Source organism: Haliotis rufescens, unplaced genomic scaffold (assembly GCF_023055435.1).
Source record: "Haliotis rufescens isolate VD_foot unplaced genomic scaffold, xgHalRufe1.0.p SCAF_1, whole genome shotgun sequence".
In the NCBI taxonomy this organism is placed as follows: Eukaryota; Metazoa; Mollusca; class Gastropoda; order Lepetellida; family Haliotidae; genus Haliotis; species Haliotis rufescens.
The window spans coordinates 72,772,273-72,791,289 of NW_025963779.1; the positions used below are offsets into that span (position 1 = coordinate 72,772,273).

Genomic DNA, 19,017 nt, shown 5'->3' on the forward strand with positions numbered 1-19,017 from the left:
CTAACAAACAGGGAAACTACACTTTGGTCCTGCTCCGACACTGAAACACACAGCGGCCATGTCACACATGGTCTAACAAACAGGGAAACTACACTTTGGTCCTACCCCACCCTGAAACACACAGCGGCCATGTCACACATGGTCTAACAAACAGGGAAACTACACTTTGGTCCTGCCCGACACTGAAACACACAGCGGCCATGTCACACATCGTCTAACAAACAGGGAAACTACACTTTGGTCCTGCCCGACACTGAAACACACAGCGGCCATGTCACACATCGTCTAACAAACAGGGAAACTTTTACAAACCTGTAGAGGTTATGAATTCTCTGATGAAATCCTCCTTGGGGCACTTATTGCATTTTCCTTGCTCAAGAAAATCTATATGACATAGTTGTAACCATTTTCCTTAATAAAAAATGTTACCACACAAAAAACTTCGTTTTTGTATGATATACGACCACCCTTACGGGGCCTCACCCCCAACGGCGCCTCACGCCAGGGGGAGCAACTCTCACCCAAATCACTTTCCATATGTCAAATGCTGACGGAATGTGGGGAGGTGGGTGGCCGTGCCCCAAGGAGGATTTCATCAGAGAATTCATAACCTCTACAGGTTTGTAAAATTCTCTTTCTGATTAAATCCTCCTTGGGGCACTTATTGCATCAAGACAGACTCCCAAAGATAATCTAGGAAGTGGCATCCGTCAGCAACAGGCGTAAATAAATACATCGTATTTGATTATTCAACAGAATAAAATATTGAGTTCAATAAATGGAACCAACCTTATCGTGAGGCAGGCTAGAGACAGGGCGTGGTCGACCATATATTATGATAAAGCCTGTTTTTGCGGCTTGTCATAAGTTGAGAACTCGAAACACCTCCCACCCCCCCACACTTTTTTGAACAAGTGATATAAGGGCGTAGATCACGAGAGACCATAACCAGCGCTGAGCCAGGCCAGAGGGTCCCCGAGGATCGAAGGAGTGCGTGCGCAAAATACGAGTATTATCGAGTAGTAAGGACTGATATTTATCGACCGCAGAAGATAAAATCCGGACCATTACTGAGCAGTATAACCGGAAGACTGTCTAAAATCTCGAATGCTCAATCAGCTAGAGATTAGAACTTTGCCCAGTTCGGAGAACTGACTGACCAAACCGAGTACGCTCGCTTGAGTGTTTGTCGAGTTGGTAAGGTTTGATGAATCGTGCTCGGCTGGCTCCAAATAGCCGCGGAGCAGATCTGCTCAATGGGCAGAGCCGCGGCGTACGCTTTTGACGCAGCCACTGCTCTAACCTAATGAGCCTTCAACCTGGTAGGGGGGTCCCTGCCTGTAAGCGTATACGCTGTACAAATGTTTGAAACTATCCACCTCGAGATAGATTGTTTACTCGCAGGTGAGCCAACCTTCCTACCGCAGTAACAGCAAAATAGTTGGTTATCCTTACGGACACCCATATTTCCGCTGATATAGGCCTTGAGAGTCGTGCGGACATCCAAGACATGAGCATGTCTTGCAGTGGTCCCCGACGAGGAAGGCTGTGAAAGAGCGGGTAGCTCAATAGGAGCCGTTCACGTGGAATCGTGTGCGACCCTAGGACGGTAATAGTCCGGTAGACGAAAACTGACTGTCCCGGTGATATTTATCGACCCCATGGAAGACAGTTATTTTGGGATCGGCTGACATAACACGAATGTCGCCTACCCGTCTGCCGGACGTTACCACCACAAGGAACGCCGTCTCCCAGCTCAACAGCTGAAGAGAGAGAGACGACAGATCCCGAAAGGAAGGACCGGACAGCCAATCTAGAATGATTGACAAGTCCCAAGGGGGACTGATCCGCCGGACTGGCGGTCGGATCCTGTCCACACCTGCTAAAAAGCGCTGCACTAATGGGTGTGCACCCAGAAGTGCCCCGTCGACAGGGACGTGAAAAGCTGCGATAGCTGTAGAGTACCCTCGGACTGTTGATGCGGCCAGGCCGTCATCTAGTCGCGACTGGAGAAACTCAAGCACGGATACGAGATCTGCAGAAAAAAGATCTGCAATCCCTCTATCGACACACCTGGGCGCATAGCAGGCCTATCTATCGTACTGAACGTTTGTCGAATCCCTCCGCGAAGCCAGTATTGTGTCTGCAACTCGTGCAGGAATACCGCTCTTCTGGAGGCGATTCCTGACAGTGGCCAAGCCACCCATTGAATCCTGAGATTCGGGTGGAGGGCCCCGTTCTGGGATAGGAGGTCCGGTCGTAAAGGTAATATAACAGGAGGCTGAGCCAGAAACCTGAGTATTACTGGAAACCCACTCTGCGCCGACTAAAGAGGTGCCAGGAGCACAATTAGTCGCGCAGGCTGAGTGCCTAGCTGAGACAGGACCTTGGAAATCAGAGGTACTGGGGAGAATGCCAACAGAACTGTCCGTCCAATCTAGCTGAAAGGCGTCCGGTGCCACCGACCTCGGGTCGTGGACTCGGGAGCAGAACGTTGGTGTCTGGTTATTTAACCCAGACGCAAACAGATCCACCTGTAACGACCTGTATAACAGGGAGAAAATCCCGAATATCCCCGGGTCGAGCCTCCACTCGTGAGGAGCGAGGATCCGGCAAGACAGAGCGTCCGCACGGACGTTGTCCACCCCCGGGAGATAAACAGGTAGCACCCTGATATCGTGAGAGTCGCACTATAGTAGGAACTGCCACGTCTTTCGTCGAAGCGACGGAGACGCCGTTCCCCCCTGCTTCCGGATGTAAGTCATCGCCGTTTGGTTGTCCATCTCTAGACGAACCACTTGGCCACAAAGCAGATCCGGGAAGCGTTGGAACACCAACCTGACCGCTCTCAGTTCTAGCACATTGATATGCAGTTTGATCTCCTGCTGGGACCATAGTCCCGAGGCAGTGTGATCATTCAGAACGCCTCCCCAGCCGGAGAGTGACGCGTCTGTTTGAACTGTGAGAGACGGAACGGGAGTGATTCCCGACCTCGGTCCACCACTGGAGGTGTGTAATGAGCCACTACGGAGTCTCGAGCACAGTCTCGAGATCTTCCGAGTTCGCCCAAAGTCGACGGAGTGCTTGTTGAATGGGACTCATTCTCAAGCGCGCCCGCCAGACCAAATCCACTGTCGCCGCCATGTTGTCCAGTAACTGGAGCCATGTACGAGCAGTGTGACTTGCGCTTAAGGGACTTGATATCTTGTGACAGAGATACACGTCCTCTCACCGTGTTGAAATTAGCCACTAGGAAGACTAGATTCTGAGTGGGGCTCAGATCTGACTTCTTGAGATTGACCATCCACCCTAGAGTGATCAGAATATCTATCACTTGTTGTGTAGCTATCTGACTCAGGGATTGCAATAGAGCTCTTAGTAACCTAGTCGTCGAGGTACGGATGGCAGAACCGACCTTTTGACCTGGCCACTTGGGCGGGAATCAACATCAGCTTGGTGAACACCCTCGGGGCCGTGGAGATCCCGAATGGTAGAACCCTGAACTGATAACACCTCCCGTCGAAAGAAAACCTCAGGTATTTCTTGAACTCTGGATGTATTGGTATGTGGAGATAGGCGTATTTTAAGTCTATTGACGTTAGCCATTCTCCTGTCTCGACAGTTGAGATCACTGTTTGGTGACTAGGAAACAAGTCGAGTAGAAGCCCTCGCTTTCCTGTCCCTCGGGACCCGGTTCGATCGCAGCTTTCATAAGAAGTGCGTCGACCTCGGCACGGAGGAATTCCGCCTTCTCTCGGGTAGCAGGCACCGGTGTGTGCTTTATCCCGGAAAAGTGGAGGAGCGGATGAGTTTTCCCGATAACTTGCGACTATGGGTTCACCCGGGGCTCTTCGGGCGCTAATGGGAACCCATCGTTCCCAGCCCCGCGAAAAAGCTGTTGGCCTCGACCAGCTGCCTTGCCCCGGCCCGTGCCTCTCTTGCTCCTCACGGCGCCCTTATACCTGAAGGAAGCGGCGGCTTCCAAGCAGGTGTGGACGTCTGACCCGTGCGTTAGCGTAGGAGGGGACAATTGGAGAGGCCCGCTTACGCGGTTTTAACGCTTGGTACCTCCAACAAGGCCTTATGAGTCTTTGATGGAAGTATACAATTGAGCAGCCTCTCGGACCGCCTGCTGAGCCCCAGGGAAGAGGGTGGCACCCTCTTATACGGCAAAGCAAGTAGGTCTTGGCGTGTGTAAGTCGAGTATTTAGATACCGACATCCACCGCCTGCGCATGCACATAACAGCGCACATCATCTGCGATGCACAGCTACGAATAGCGTCTCGCGCAAGATAATGTTAGTTGCGCGGCCAACTCCGAAGAGTCGGCCGGCCCCTCTCCCGCTAACTCCCTCTGTACAGCCGACAGATACGCGGAGTGTACGGACACACGGAGCTGTTGGCATGCATTATGATATTGCTCCTCGAAGCATATGTAAGCAGCCTTCAACTCCGCACCGCACACGGGAAAGGGGGGGCAACCGCCGGCCCTGCTTGACCTTAGTCAAGTTGGGTGTCTCCGACTCTGGCATGGGCGCAGCAACCTGAGGCAGTACATGGACAATCCTGTCCCGCACGTGTCTCTGCACCCGGCCCGAGGCCGAGTCCCGGTGCCGAGGTGCCGGAGGTTCAAGGGAACCCACCTGGCACTGGGCTAGGTATCCACTAGTGAAAGCCTTGGCCTCGGAAGAGGCGTCTGGCTCCGCTAGGGTAAATTGTGCGTCGGTAGTGCACGGGCCGGTGCCCGCCACCACTACGCTGGGGAGCGACCTCGAGCCGGAGCCGAAGCTCGGTCTCGGATCGTCCCCGAGACAAAGGGAACCAACCTGGCTCCGGGCTAGGTATCCACTAGTGGACGCCTTGGCCTCGGAAGAGGCGTCTGGCTCCGCTAGGGAAAATTGTGCGTCGGTAGTGCACGGGCCGGTGCCCGCCACCACTACGCTGGGGAGCGACCTCGAGCCGGAGCCGAAGCTCGGTCTCGGATCGTCCCCGAGACAAAGGGAACCAACCTGGCTCCGGGCTAGGTATCCACTAGTGGACGCCTCGGCCTCGGAAGAGGCGTCTGGCTCCGCTAGGGAAAATTGTGCGTCGGTAGTGCACGGGCCGGTGCCCGCCACCACTACGCTGGGGAGCGACCTCGAGCCGGAGCCGAAGCTCGGTCTCGGATCGTCCCCGAGACCAAGGGAACCCCCCTGGCTCCGGGCTACGAATCCACTAGTGAAAGCCTCGGCCTCGGAAGAGGCGTCTGGCTCCGCTAGGGAAAAATTGTGCGTCGGTAGTGCACGGGCCGGCGCCCGCCACCCCTCCGCTGGGGAGCGACCTCGAGCCAGCGCCGAAGCCCGGTCTGAGATCGTCCCCGAGACCAAGTTGCCTGCCTCGGCCGACGCCGGGCATATCACAAGGTCTCGAAGCCGCGTCCGGCGCCGACAACGGGGAAGGCTCGGTCCGCATCTCCTCTCGGAGCTGAGACTTTACCTCCTCCATCATCGACGCCATCTGCGACTTAAGTAACGCAGAAAAGTCTGCCAAAGACAGTGCAGGAGAGGGTGCAGTGCTTACTACGGGGACCCTCGAGCCTTCTCCCCCGGCCCCCGGAGAGGGAGCGGGGGAGACAATCTCGGCAGCTTTTTTACCCTTTTTAGATGGGGAGGGGGGGATGTCTTAGTAGATCTGATATCTACCCCCGCCTTTAATAGACCTCTTTAAAGTGGAACAAGTCAACTTGTCTCTTTTGGGGGCCCCGGGGGGTAAAGGCAATGTCCTCCGCCAGACATATTCGGCAGCGTTCGTGCCTGTCTTAGAACAACCCGTACACAGTTTGAAGGTCTTGTAAACAAGACCGTAATTTCTGAGGTGGGCGGGAAGGGTATCAACGTGTATCAGTGCGATATAAAGATCGGAAAGAAACGTGCATAAATTGTGAAACTAGAAGCAAAGGCGTAATGTAGAATGCGATTTGTAACGCGATACTAATAGCCAATGTGTAGTATAATTATAACACCAAAGGGGCGTGTTACGCGCTAAGGTGTAAAAACCCGTAAAAAAGGTAAGTGTAGTTTATGAATTAACACACCACCTTGGGTTTTGTAAAGGAAAAAATTGTAGACCAATGCTGTATGATATAACAAAACCCCAAGCCGTTTCTTAATGGCCTTGGTGTTACATGTATCAGCCCGTGGAACTACAATATGGACGCCATTACGGCCATTTGAATTCAAAGGTACCGTGCACGTGGCGTATTATTACAACTCTATAACTTCACAATGCGAGGTATTACGCCTTTGCAAAGAAAGAAATGTACCATACATACAGTTTGGTCAGCCATGGTTCTTGTCGAACGATAGATTTCTCTTATTTTTGTCTTGTGTGAAAAATCAACACGTCTGTCTCTTACAGATGACATAAGGAAAGTGATTTGGGTGAGAGTTGCTCCCCCTGGCGTGAGGCGCCGTTGGGGGTGAGGCCCCGTAAGGGTGGTCGTATATCATACAAAAACGAAGTTTTTTGTGTGGTAACATTTTTTATTAAGGAAAATGGTTACAACTATGTCATATAGATTTTCTTGAGCAAGGAAAATGCAATAAGTGCCCCAAGGAGGATTTAATCAGAAAGAGAATACACTTTGGTCCTGCCCGACACTGAAACACACAGCGGCCATGTCACACATCGTCTAACAAACAGGGAAACTACACTTTGGTCCAGCTCCAACACTGAAACACACAGCGGCCATGTCACACATGGTCTAACAAACAGGGAAACTACACTTTGGTCCTGCCCCACCCTGAAACACACAGCGGCCATGTCACACATGGTCTAACAAACAGGGAAACTACACTTTGGTCCTGCTCCGACACTGAAACACACAGCGGCCATGTCACACATGGTCTAACAAACAGGGAAACTACACTTTGGTCCTGCCCGACACTGAAACACACAGCGGCCATGTCACACATGGTCTAACAAACAGGGAAACTACACTTTGGTCCTGCCCGACACTGAAACACACAGCGGCCATGTCACACATGGTCTAACAAACAGGTAAAACTACACTTTGGTCCTGCCCCGACACTGAAACACACAGCAGCCATGTCACACATGGTCTAACAAACAGGGAAACTACACTTTGGTCCTGCCCCGACACTGAAACACACAGCAGCCATGTCACACATCGTCTAACAAACAGGGAAACTACACTTTGGTCCTGCCCCACCCTGAAACACACAGCGGCCATTTCACACATGGTCTAACAAACAGGTAAAACTACACTTTGGTCCTGCCCCACCCTGAAACACACAGCGGCCATTTCACACATGGTCTAACAAACAGGGAAACTACACTTTGGTCTTGCCCGACACTGAAACACAGATTACATGTGGGGTCTTCTAAGGCAAGAGACTTTATCAGAAATAACCTTTGTTCACCCAGCTTGAGTGGATACCACTGTAAACCTTCTAGCGTTTCATAAGGCAGCATGGTTTGAACATTCCTAAGGCAGCTGAGAATGAAATTTGAGTGCACACTGACCCATTGATGAGGGTAACAATAATGTTTGTTTGTTGTTTAATGCCACACTTAACAATATTACAGATATTGGACGGTCTGTAAGTAATTGGGTCTGGACCAGACAATCCAGTGATTAACATCGTGAGTATTGATCCACGCAACTGGGATACGATGACATGCATCAACAAGTCAGCGGGTCTGACCTCCCGGTCCTGTTAGTCGCGTCTTACAAGCATAGTTGCCTTTGACAGCAAGCGTGGGAGGCTGAAGATCTATTCTAACAGGATCTTCAAACGTGAATAATAATGTAGCACCATGAGCAATTACTTTGTGAATAGAATGGCACATTATAAATGGACAAATATTATCACATATACATTCCTACTCACGGAGTCTTCCTGCTCGTCATCATCAAACAGACCCTTGCTGCTGGTGAACAATCCACCAGACTTCCCGAACGGTGTGTTCTCATCCTCCTCACCACCAGCAGGGGCACTGAACAGATCTGAAATACATCACCCAGAATAAACACTTGTTCATTTCTTGCAGTTTATTCTTCTATACTGCAAAGAAACAGTTGCAATATTCAAGCTCTGGCCGAAGTATTCCAATGATCACCGTAGCACTAACTCATGTCAGCCTGGAGTGATGTCGTATATATATTGTATATTTGTTGTATAACGCTGCACTCAGCAATATGCCAGCTATATGATGACAGTCTGTACATAATCGAGTCTGGACCAGACAATCCAGTGACTGACATCATAAGCATCAATTCACGCAATTGGGATAGGATGACATGCATCAACAAAGTCATCGAGCCTGACCACCCGCTGCCTCTTACAACAAGCATAGTCGCCTTTTACGGCAAGCATGGGTTGCTAAAGACCTATTCTACCCCGGATCTTCACAGGTCTGGTGGGATGTCCTCAGCGAGATGCTATGGAGCATCCTGTCTCCTAATGACCACAGGGTGTGATTGTGAAAAACAGCTGATGATCTTCACTCAAAAGTGTCCAGTTTTTAATGACCTTTCTCTTTCTCTGAATCTCAACTCACCGACCCCACCCATTCCTGTCTTAGGGCTGACAAACACTCCCAGCTAACATCCTACTCCAGCCCTCAATAGACGGTGAAAACAACCAAGCTCACAAAAAAGTATCTTTACTGTAACATTCATACATCTGAAAGGGGCTGTAAGGGATAACTAGCAGTGTGTCCTACTGACATTATTTCACATGTTGGACTGCACAAACCTTCATCATCAGCCTTGACTTGCTTCGCTTTTGTCTTGTGTTTCTTTTCTTTCTTACCAGTCTTTTTCCTAGCTGCAATGAAAACATGTCTGCAGCAGGAACCTAAAGGATAGAGACTCGCTGTGTAGCACTGAGACAGACATTTGACCTAAAGGATAGAGACATCGCTGTGTGTCACTGGGACAGACATTTGGCCTTCCCACTTCATTTTGTTTTCTTGGTGTACAGATCAACCAACCTTAGACATTGAAAATTCAGAAAAGAAAAGAAATCATTATGATAAAGTATTTTTAACACTGCCAACGGTAAAGACCACTTTGACATTACAAATGAAAATGAATGCCGCTGTCAGATTTTACTATATATAAAGACCCAAACCAGGACTATATTTATTTTTATCACCTACAGATCCAAATCAAACTTTTAAACACCACATTTTTTAACGACCAAATCTTTCACGGTCAAAATCTGTACCCCCCCAAAAAACAGTCTGGCCTTACTGCACTGTGTACACTAGGCGCAGCAGGTAACCTGACACACATGGTTACCCTGGTACCATTGTTACATAGGTACTCATAAACACACCAGTCTGTTTGGGTTGTTCTTCAACCTCCCGCTCTGCATCATCATCGTCGTCGGCAGCAGCAGCAGGAGAGGGTTTGGGAACAGCAGCTCCTATCCTGGCAGCCAACTCAGAAGCAAAGTCCCGCCCTCCACCCCCCTGGAAAATTCATAACACATTCTTACACATCCTGCCTCATCCAGCAATAGACAGCATGACTGAGCAATACTCATAATATTGGATGATGAACTGCCATGTGGCAAAGTGATAAAGTTTAATCTGGCCTTAATAAATCAATATTTGGCAAATGAATCATCTCAAGCAATTGGAGTGTGACACAACCACTGACCTCATCAAGACACACCAATTTGGTTTTCCATCAAATGTTATCTGTTTTTAAAGGAAACATGTTTTTAGGTTGAATTTGAGTCAAATAGACAAATGTATCTGTCTACATATCATGTGAGTGACCTTAATACTGACCATATTCCATGGCTATTACCGTATTCGACGTAATCAGCGCCCATGGTGCTCTCAAAATTAGAAATAGGGGGCTCTTATTAGAGTATAAATTTGGTGAGAAAAAAACAACAGAGTTCAAAGATTGTAAATTTCATGGTATTTGCTGACAGCCTGAAATGATACAAAAGAAAGTCTGTGCATATTATACATGACAGATATATTTTCCAGAATTTAATTGCCCATAATTAAAGGTGCATATAACACACAAGTGCGTAGTATACACGAATAAATAAGTCTTGTGTACATTGATAAACTTGGAAGGGGTGCTTATTGGGATTGTTCCCTAGCCAATATATTAGCAAATATCGCCCTGGGCGCTTATTTGAGCAGGATGCTTATTACGTCGAATACGGTAATCTTGACTTGTTATTCATGAAGGACTATTTCTGTTCATCCTGCAGAGTTCATCCCTGAGATGCTTGATACTCACAGCAGGAGCACCAGGCTTCTCTGTGTCTTCCTCGTCACCCTTCTCCTCCTCCGAGCTGGTTGCCTCCTCACTCCCGTCGCCATCGTCATCGCTGTCATCATCGACATGCTTCTTGTGTTTGGTGCTGAACATGTCTTCATCACTCTCCTCATCATCATCCTCACTCTGACGACAATACACAACACCTGGTATAGACCTCTAGCGAACATGAAAAGCCTGATATACACTCCAATGAAAACTGAAACACTTGAACTATACTCATCTCACACATATCTGTTCCTAGCAAATATGCAACACCTTTTTTCGTCACTATCAAACATATAACACCCAATATATACTCTTATCAAATATGGACCAATTGGTAAATATTCTGATCAAACATGAAACACTTGATATATACTTCTATCAAAAGTGAAACAGTGATTATATACTTTTATTAAACACATGAAGTGAACTTATACAAAATAGGAAACACCTTATAGGTACTCCTATAAGATATGGAATACCTGATATAGAACACTTGATATACAATATATATATATTTTCATATATAATTCATGTAATCATGAAACTGACCACTTGCAAGAAACTTGTTTAAAACATGAAATACTAGTACTCTACTTTGCTCACATGAAACATGAAACACAAGACAAATACCAAAATCAACCATGAAACAGCGTACATCGAGTTCTATCACACATGAAAGAATTGTCAAGTTTTTATATAAAATATAAAACACTCAATAATATGAATCATCTGATATATTCCAATCAAACGTGAAACACATTTAAAATAGCTACCAAACATAGTACACAAAATAAATATTACTCAAACCTAATAAACCTAAATCAAACAAGAAAAACTTGAAACATCATGCAATTGTTCCTGTCCAACATTATGAACATGAAACACTTAAAGTATGATCTTATCGTACTCGAAACACAATCTGTTGACATGTACACCACATAGGACATTCAATCATTCTACACCTAGTTGATCTTCCAAAGAAGAGGAGCATTCCCTAGAAGCAATGTTAGATGTTTGGATGAACTCATTCAAGCCACAGCCATTGTTGAGTTGGGTTCTGTGAGCGAACAGATCAACGCACCCACACCTGACATGGCATGCACTGACATCCCATCATCCACTGTAGACCAGGCCCATATGCAGCTATAGCAGGAAGTTGACAGCATGTTTCAGATACCATCATCTTACATCATCAACAAAGCAGTTCATGCACAACATTGAGAACATGCTGCAATAATATCTAAAATGAAACCCAATTAGTCCTAACCAAGTCGGCCCTGAAACTCCATTAGTCTGAACCAAGTCGGCCCTGAAACCCCATTAGTCTGAAACACATCAACTCAAAAACCCAATAAGTCCAAACAAAGTCAGCCCTGAAACCCCATTAGTCCAAACCTAGTCAGCCCTGAAACCCCATTAGTCCAAACCTAGTCAGCCCTGAAACCCCATTAGTCTGAACCAAGTCGGCCCTGAAACCCCATTAGTCTGAACCAAGTCAGCCCCGAAACCCAATTAGTCAGAACCATAATGGCCCTGAAACCTCATTAGTCAGAACCAAGTCGACCATGAAACCTCATAAGACCGAACCAAGACGGCCCTGAAATCCCATTAGTCCAAACCTAGTCGGCCCTGAAACTCCATTTGTCCGAGCCACATCAGCCTTGAAACCCTATAAGTTTTTTAAAAAAACCAGTCCCCCTTATTAACACTAATAATCCAAACTCTAACCCAGAAGTGTTGCATTTGGATTGGCATGCAAACGCTGCAAAGTGCAAAAATATCCTAGAAACCTAGAACCTCACTATTTGCCTAATCAAAGAAACACCTGCTGTCAACTGAGTGATCAATTATCAGAACTTCAATGAAGTAAGTCATTTCTAAAAGCTGCATCCAAGTTATTTAAAATATGCATTTCATCTAATTTTTCTCTTACTTTGGTTAAGATCTCCATTGGTCTGATTCCATGAATTAAATAACTGAAAGACTAAAGCTCCCTATTATCATAGAGTGTAAGTTAGGAAACCATATGACTGCATTATCATTTTATTAACATCCATATTTATATTCTATATAGCAAGGCCACAATCCATGAGTGGCTAGTCTATGGACAAAAGTACCCTCCGGATTAATAAGGTGTCACTGTATTCAGACGTGTGTAGAGTATCAGGGGAAGACACTATTCTAGCCATGCTAACTAACTCTAGTTGTGTTAATCAAAGAGACGAGAAATGAAAGACAACAAAGGAACAAAATCTACCATCAACATCTGAAATTATTGAAAAAAAAATGGTTCTTAAAATTGTCCCATAACTAGTTAAGAAAATTACAAAGACAAGTTCTACCTCTGTCTCATCAGAGTCGTCCGATACACGGGTGGCACGACGGGCCTTGCTTCTCTTCCTCTCCTCAACCTCAGAGTCGGACTACACAAGTAAAACATGCACAAACTGAGATACAACAGCAGGTCAGGCCATCAACAGGGAGGGAGCTCGCTTAGTGTGGCCGTTTTACAAACCTTGACAAGACTCAGTGTAGTGGTAGGCAACTTGGGAAATATGACTTCAATATTTCCATATTGAAAGAAATTTTGATCGCATATTATTTAATTAACTTAATTTTTAGGTGCTATTTGTTGGTGGATTGTTCCCTGGCATTCTGGTTTTCCACAAAGCAATCTCAGTGCTATGACTAACCCCCTCCCAAAATACTGCATACAATAACAGTAACAGTCCACATCTCTAAGACTGACCTTTATCACTGATTGACAATAATCACAGCCTAATGTCTGTCCTAGCTCCCAAACCATAGCATTCATTTCTGATAATCACAGCCTAATATCTGTCCTAGCTCCCAAACCATAGCATTCATTTTTGATAATCACAGCCTAATGTCTGTCCTAGATCCCAAACCATAGCATTCATTTCTAAAAATCACAGACCAATGTCTGTCCTAGCTCCCAAACCATAGCATTCATTTCGAATAATCACAGACCAATGTCTGTTCTAGCTCCCAAACCATAACATTCATTTCGGATAATCACAGCCCGATGACTGTCCTAGCTCCCAAATCATAGCATAGGCTTACGACTGTCCTAGCTATAGTATAGACTTATACTGCTCTTATAGCTGTTCTATAGCAGTTTTCATTCCCATACAACAGCACAGTCACTGCACTAAGTTGCTTGTGGCACACAGGCCAACCATCTGCCATGAAGTGGTAAGTAGACACTAAATCAAGAGCATTTAGTTCCATGTTACAGTGGTTAAATCTCCTAGATGATGCTAAAGGTCATGAGTACAGTGATATGTCCCATAATACTGTATTAATTATTAATACTGTAACAAATAACACATAGACATCCATGCAACTATGTACACTGATTACAGACAGCACGTTTGGAGTTAAGGAGTAGAACATTAGTGATAAAACATCCGATTACCATTATATATATAGACCAAATGTTACATTTTCACATTCTCCTTTGAAGCAACATGCAAATATTATCATTATAAGTCATAGCTACATCCAACAAATCAGCTCCAGACGACATTAACACAGCTTCATGCACCTTGCAATGATATGCCTTAAAATAAGCATAAGCTGGTTTTAAACATTTCATCTGAATGATTATACCCTAACCATTTTAAATATCCAGTGGAATCTGTGAAAATCAGTCTCTGACTAATCCTCATATCAAGAAATGCCAGTTCAAATTTATAGTTCTGAATTATATAGTTCAGACAATCTAACCCCTCTGGACCACACATTTTGGATTCTTTAAATTTTGTGACAAACGACCAATTTATCATGAAACTGACCTTACCCTAATCCGGATTTAGTTTTCACACATCTCAGTCATAGTCAGCTGTTCTCAGCAATAATCTGCTAAATATTACATTATTGGGGGCTGATGATTTGTAAAGATCCAGGCAACAATGTAATATTTTTCAGAAATAATGTGTTGCACATGTGTCTTCAATTGCGCATGTTCTAAACAAATCATGGCATGACATAAAAACAAGGTAGACACAATTTTATGGATAACAACTTCTTTAATACTGTAAAAAGTGACGTTTCGGTATAGATCCTTATACCATTGTCAAGCAAGACAGTCTTGAAACACCGCTTTTTACAGTATTAAAGAAGTTGTTATCCATAACATTGTGTCTACCTTGTCATCCGTCAACTTCTAAGTAATGCCTATCAAACAATTTATGACATGACATTTATGAGATGCAACATAATCTCACAAATTTTAAAACAGAGTAAACTTTCAGCCCCACATGTCCGGTTGACCCAGATTCCACTGTATAGACATTATCATGATTACGTCATGTCTACCTAGATGCTACAAGGGTCATATCTACCTACTCACTATGACGTTATACTCTAGCTACATGAGATAAGCTTGGTGCATCTCACCTCTGTCTCGGACCTCTCAGCCTCACTCTCGCTGATGCTGCCATGATCTGTCTCCTCTCCTCCTGCAGTTGCCAGATAAAAATACATGGAGGCGAAAAACAAAAACATGTTTAATCCAAAGATACCTTTTTGTAAATGACATCTTTTTTGTTGAATATTTTGAATCATCAAGTGTGTTTGTTGTTCAATGCTGTATGCAGCAATATTCAAGCTATATGAAGCCAGCCTGTATGTAACCGGGTCCAGACAATCAAGTGATTGAGATTCTGAGCAACAATCCACACTGTCAAGGTAGAGGTGAGGTGAAATTGGGTTTAACGTCGCGTCCAAGATTATTGCACTTATATAGCGACGTGCATGCACGTGTATGTGTGTGTGTGGCTGCTTGTACTAGTCCGGACTGATGCCGATTTATAGTGCTAGCTCACTGAGATACCATGCCGCAGTTTAACATGAATACCCCACTCAGACACAGTATACTGACTCCGAGCCGACCAGTCCTTGTTTTAGCCCCTTAATGCCGAGCGCCAGACAGGGTAACAACAAGTACAATCTTTTAACGTCTTTTTGTATGACGCGGCCCGGGATCGAACCCTGGACCTTCCGCTCTCCGGGCGGACGCTCTACCACAAGACCACGGAGGCGGTCCTGTCAAGGTAGAATGACACGCCATCAACCAAGTCACCAGTCTGATCCATTAAGTGGCCTCTTACAACCAGCATAGGTTGTTATGATGCAATTCTAAGCCTGAATCTCCACGGGGGCAAATCATCTTCTTCAAGAGTTATTTCAGCTTACTAATATTGTTTGTAGGGCTGGGACGAGTCCAAATTTACTACCCGGGTAGCCACCCCCCTATTACCCAAGCCTACCTGGGTACCCGCTGTAGGTCTCAAGAGATAGGTACAAAATGTCCGATTGGGAAACTTTGACCGTACTCCTGTCACAATAAATTTAGATACACGTATAAACAGATCTGGTCACGCATACACTGAAGTTGACTGAAGTTTTATCATTATGCAAACATATAAAGTTAGGAGGAATGTGTGCATATTCAGAAAGAAATGTGAACATTTGTCACTTATAGTGTAACCATAGAGTTCTAGATAATTTTTGCCATTAAACAATCTATCACATAACTAACTACGGGTCCAGGTAGTCCTGTGGGTACCCAGGTCCTACTCAGTACCCACCCAACCTGAGTACCCGAGTTACCCGTCCCAGCCCTAATAGTTTGTGTTCCATACCTTATTGGGCTGGACACATCTGTTGTAATGAGGTGAGGTGAAATGAAACGGGCTTGAATGTCGCGTCCAAGATTATTGTTTGTTTGTTGTTTAATGCCATACTCAGCAATATTCAAGCTATATGACAGCAGTCCGTAGATAATCGAGTCAGGACCAGAAAATCCAGTGATTGATTATATGAGCATTGATCCACGAAATTGGGATACGATGACATGTATCAATCAAGTCAGCGAGCCTGAACACCCGATCCCGTTAGTCGCCTCTTACGACAAGCAGAGTCACCTCTTACGGCAAGAAAGGGTTGCTGGAGACCCCGGATCTTCATGGGTTGCACGTACGTGTATGTGTGTGTCCGGACTAATATAGTCGTTTTTCATAGCCGTTTTATAGTGCTAGCCAACTGAGATACCATTCCGCAGTTTAACAAGAATACCCCACTCAGACACAGTGTACCGACTCTGAGCCGAACAGTCCTTGTTTTAGCCCCTTAATGCCGGGTGCCAGACAGGGCAACAACAAGTACGATCTATTAACATATTTTGGTATGACGCGGGCTGGGATCGAACCCCTGCCCTTCCGCTCTCTGGGAGGACGCTCTACAACAGATGTGGTCTCTGTTGTCATGACCTCTATGTGTAGCACTCACCTGAGACATCCTCCACAAGGCCGACATTATCATCCTCCAAGAATCCCGGACTGCCGATCAACAAAGGCAAGTAGCGGGTCACGTATGGATCCTGTGTGGGATTTTCACAAATGATTATGGAAACATTCACTCACTGTTTTACCCATCTTCCCGAGGCAAGAGAGTTAACAGACTTTAAAAGTCAAGTTTCCACCCTTGCCGAATTAGGCTGGAATTCCTTGGCTCGATCGTAGCACCACCAGTGGCTATTACGAGTTCTGTCCCTTCTATGCCTCTCCTATGGACCAATCAGATTCAACCTCTCGTATCACATGCACTTGCTTCAAACAAAATGGCGACGCCCAGTCAAGAAGATCTGGTCGATAATCAAGATCTATATTGTGATAATACGGGTCTTACATCGCGAGTGCATCAAACTACGTGAGCACCTTGATTAAAAATACGAAAAGATTTGGAAAATATCTGTTGACATGTTTTCAGTGCACATGCTTTGCAAATCCTGCAATCGACTGAAATCTGCATGACAGTTTACGAACTGGATTTCGATTTCATTGTGCAAATTTGATTGGACTATATATAGACTCGTTAGTCCAGTTAAAACGTAACTCCATAATACCAGCCTAGGTCGGCAAGGGTGGAAACTGGAATTTTACAGTCAGTTAACTCTCTTGCCTCAGGAAGATGTGTTTTACCAAAAGGAATAAAACTTTCCCCCTTCACAAACATCAGTTAACAATAGTCATGGAATATGATTTGTTTTATTTGTTGTTTAACGCCTCACTCAGCAATATTCCAGGTATATGACAGCCGTCTGTAAATAATCGACCAAACAATCCAGTGATTGACATCATAAACTTCGATCCACGCAATTAGGATATGATGACACGCATCAACCAAGTCAGTGAGCCTGACCACCCGATCCCGTTAGTTGCCTCTTACGACAAGCATAGTCAGTCTCCTTTTACAGCAAGCATGGGTTCATAAATAATGAATGCCATGGAAGATAAAACAAGGCTAATTTAAAGAAACGAATACATCCTATCTTCCCAACACATCAGTTCACCTGGTGTCCTGATTGCGTCCACCTGTCTCACCTTGGCCTCCAGGATGGGGTCCGCACGGTATCCCCCCTCCTCATCCTCCGAGTCAGAGTCACCAATGTTGGTGTCCAGTCTCTCAAATGCCTCATCTATGACATTTGTGCCATATCGAAGAGCCTCAGTGACTTTGGGTATCAGCGCTGCTTCACGCTGTTCTCTGGTCTTCTCCTTGAATAAAATGCACATTAATACATATATGTGGTACACACAACACATACAGTACATAATGTGTATCAACACAAAAACAAAACACGAATCAGGAGGGGTAAGAAGTGGGGACAAAGTTCTAAGCTCACTTTAGGTGTGAACTTTACATTTCTATATTTTAAATATGTTGCTTAAGGCAACAAGTCTTATTAAGTCCTGTAATTGAGAGAAACTTTTGACACATGTTGTCACATTGACAATTCATATGTAATGCAGAAATGTGCATAGAGTGCATATAATATTCATTGTAACTGCAGCGTATCTATGACTTTGCAAAGCGGATATTTGTTTGGAAAAGTATCTTCACTTTTTTACCACAGACTGAAATTACGCCTAAATTCAGTCTGTTATGCACAGCTGGAAATGTAGTCTTGTTTGCATCTTATTTGTTTTCCCCTCAAACATGTTAACTACAATAACCAGAACAGCTCTGAGCATATGCCTTGACATCAATCTGGCCTAGCAGTGATATCGAACTGCAGACATGTGCACTGTTTTCAGTGGCTGAGTGAATCTATCCTCTTGACAATGAATAAGTCTGGGAAAGTCAGTGGTCTATGAAAAGTTTATGATCAGGGTACGTAGTTGTAGCCCTATTACAAGTAACTGTGTCGTCTGGGAAACTGATACAACTATGTCTATGAGGGTAGACACTGAGATTGGCTCGGCACGGCACGTGCCAGAAAACATTGTCGCAAATATCCATGGCTAAATCTGCCAAATTCAGACTGTGGACAGCTATGTGATATTTGTTTACGAGCTATAGCCTCCAAACACTTCACAAGCAGCAAAGGTATAGCTTACATTCAGAATTCTGCATTAGCTCGACACCAAGTTGGAAAAACTCACATTGACAGTACTCATTAGTTGCAGCTTACTTCACAACTTGAGAGATTGAATCAGATTACTCTACTACAGTACGCTAGGCCATTTGGTGGTATGTGGTCCTCTGCACAGCGTACGTCTCAAATCAGGCAAAGTTAAGCAACGTCGGTCGCGGAGAGTCCTTGGATGGGTGACTGCATTTCAGCAGCTTGGCTCCTGAGAGTTTCTAGGGCTTCAGTCCTGCCCTACACTGAAGCACATGTAACACAT

General features: G+C 45.3%; 1 protein-coding gene across 13 annotated transcripts in view; it reads right to left on the reverse strand.

Annotated features, from left to right (window-relative positions):
• The window catches only part of LOC124139735 (WASH complex subunit 2A-like), a 60,147-nt gene that overhangs the window by 35,996 nt on the left and 5,134 nt on the right, over positions 1 to 19,017 (reverse strand). For 12 of the 13 annotated variants that reach the window (XR_007222483.1, XR_007222466.1, XR_007222477.1 and 9 more), the window contains exons 6-13: positions 17,710 to 17,883; positions 16,616 to 16,706; positions 14,723 to 14,784; positions 12,643 to 12,723; positions 10,274 to 10,438; positions 9,345 to 9,480; positions 8,760 to 8,831; positions 7,893 to 8,008 (exon numbers count right to left, since the gene is read on the reverse strand). Coding sequence is in view for 6 of the 13 variants with exons in the window: in XM_046507038.2 (XP_046362994.2) it covers positions 7,893 to 8,008; positions 8,760 to 8,831; positions 9,345 to 9,480; positions 10,274 to 10,438; positions 12,643 to 12,723; positions 14,723 to 14,784; positions 16,616 to 16,706; positions 17,710 to 17,883 (897 nt within the window). In the remaining 7 variants the exon portion in view is untranslated. The remainder of the gene's footprint in view (positions 1 to 7,892; positions 8,009 to 8,759; positions 8,832 to 9,344; positions 9,481 to 10,273; positions 10,439 to 12,642; positions 12,724 to 14,722; positions 14,785 to 16,615; positions 16,707 to 17,709; positions 17,884 to 19,017) is intronic. The other variant, XM_046507040.2, reaches the window with a different exon arrangement.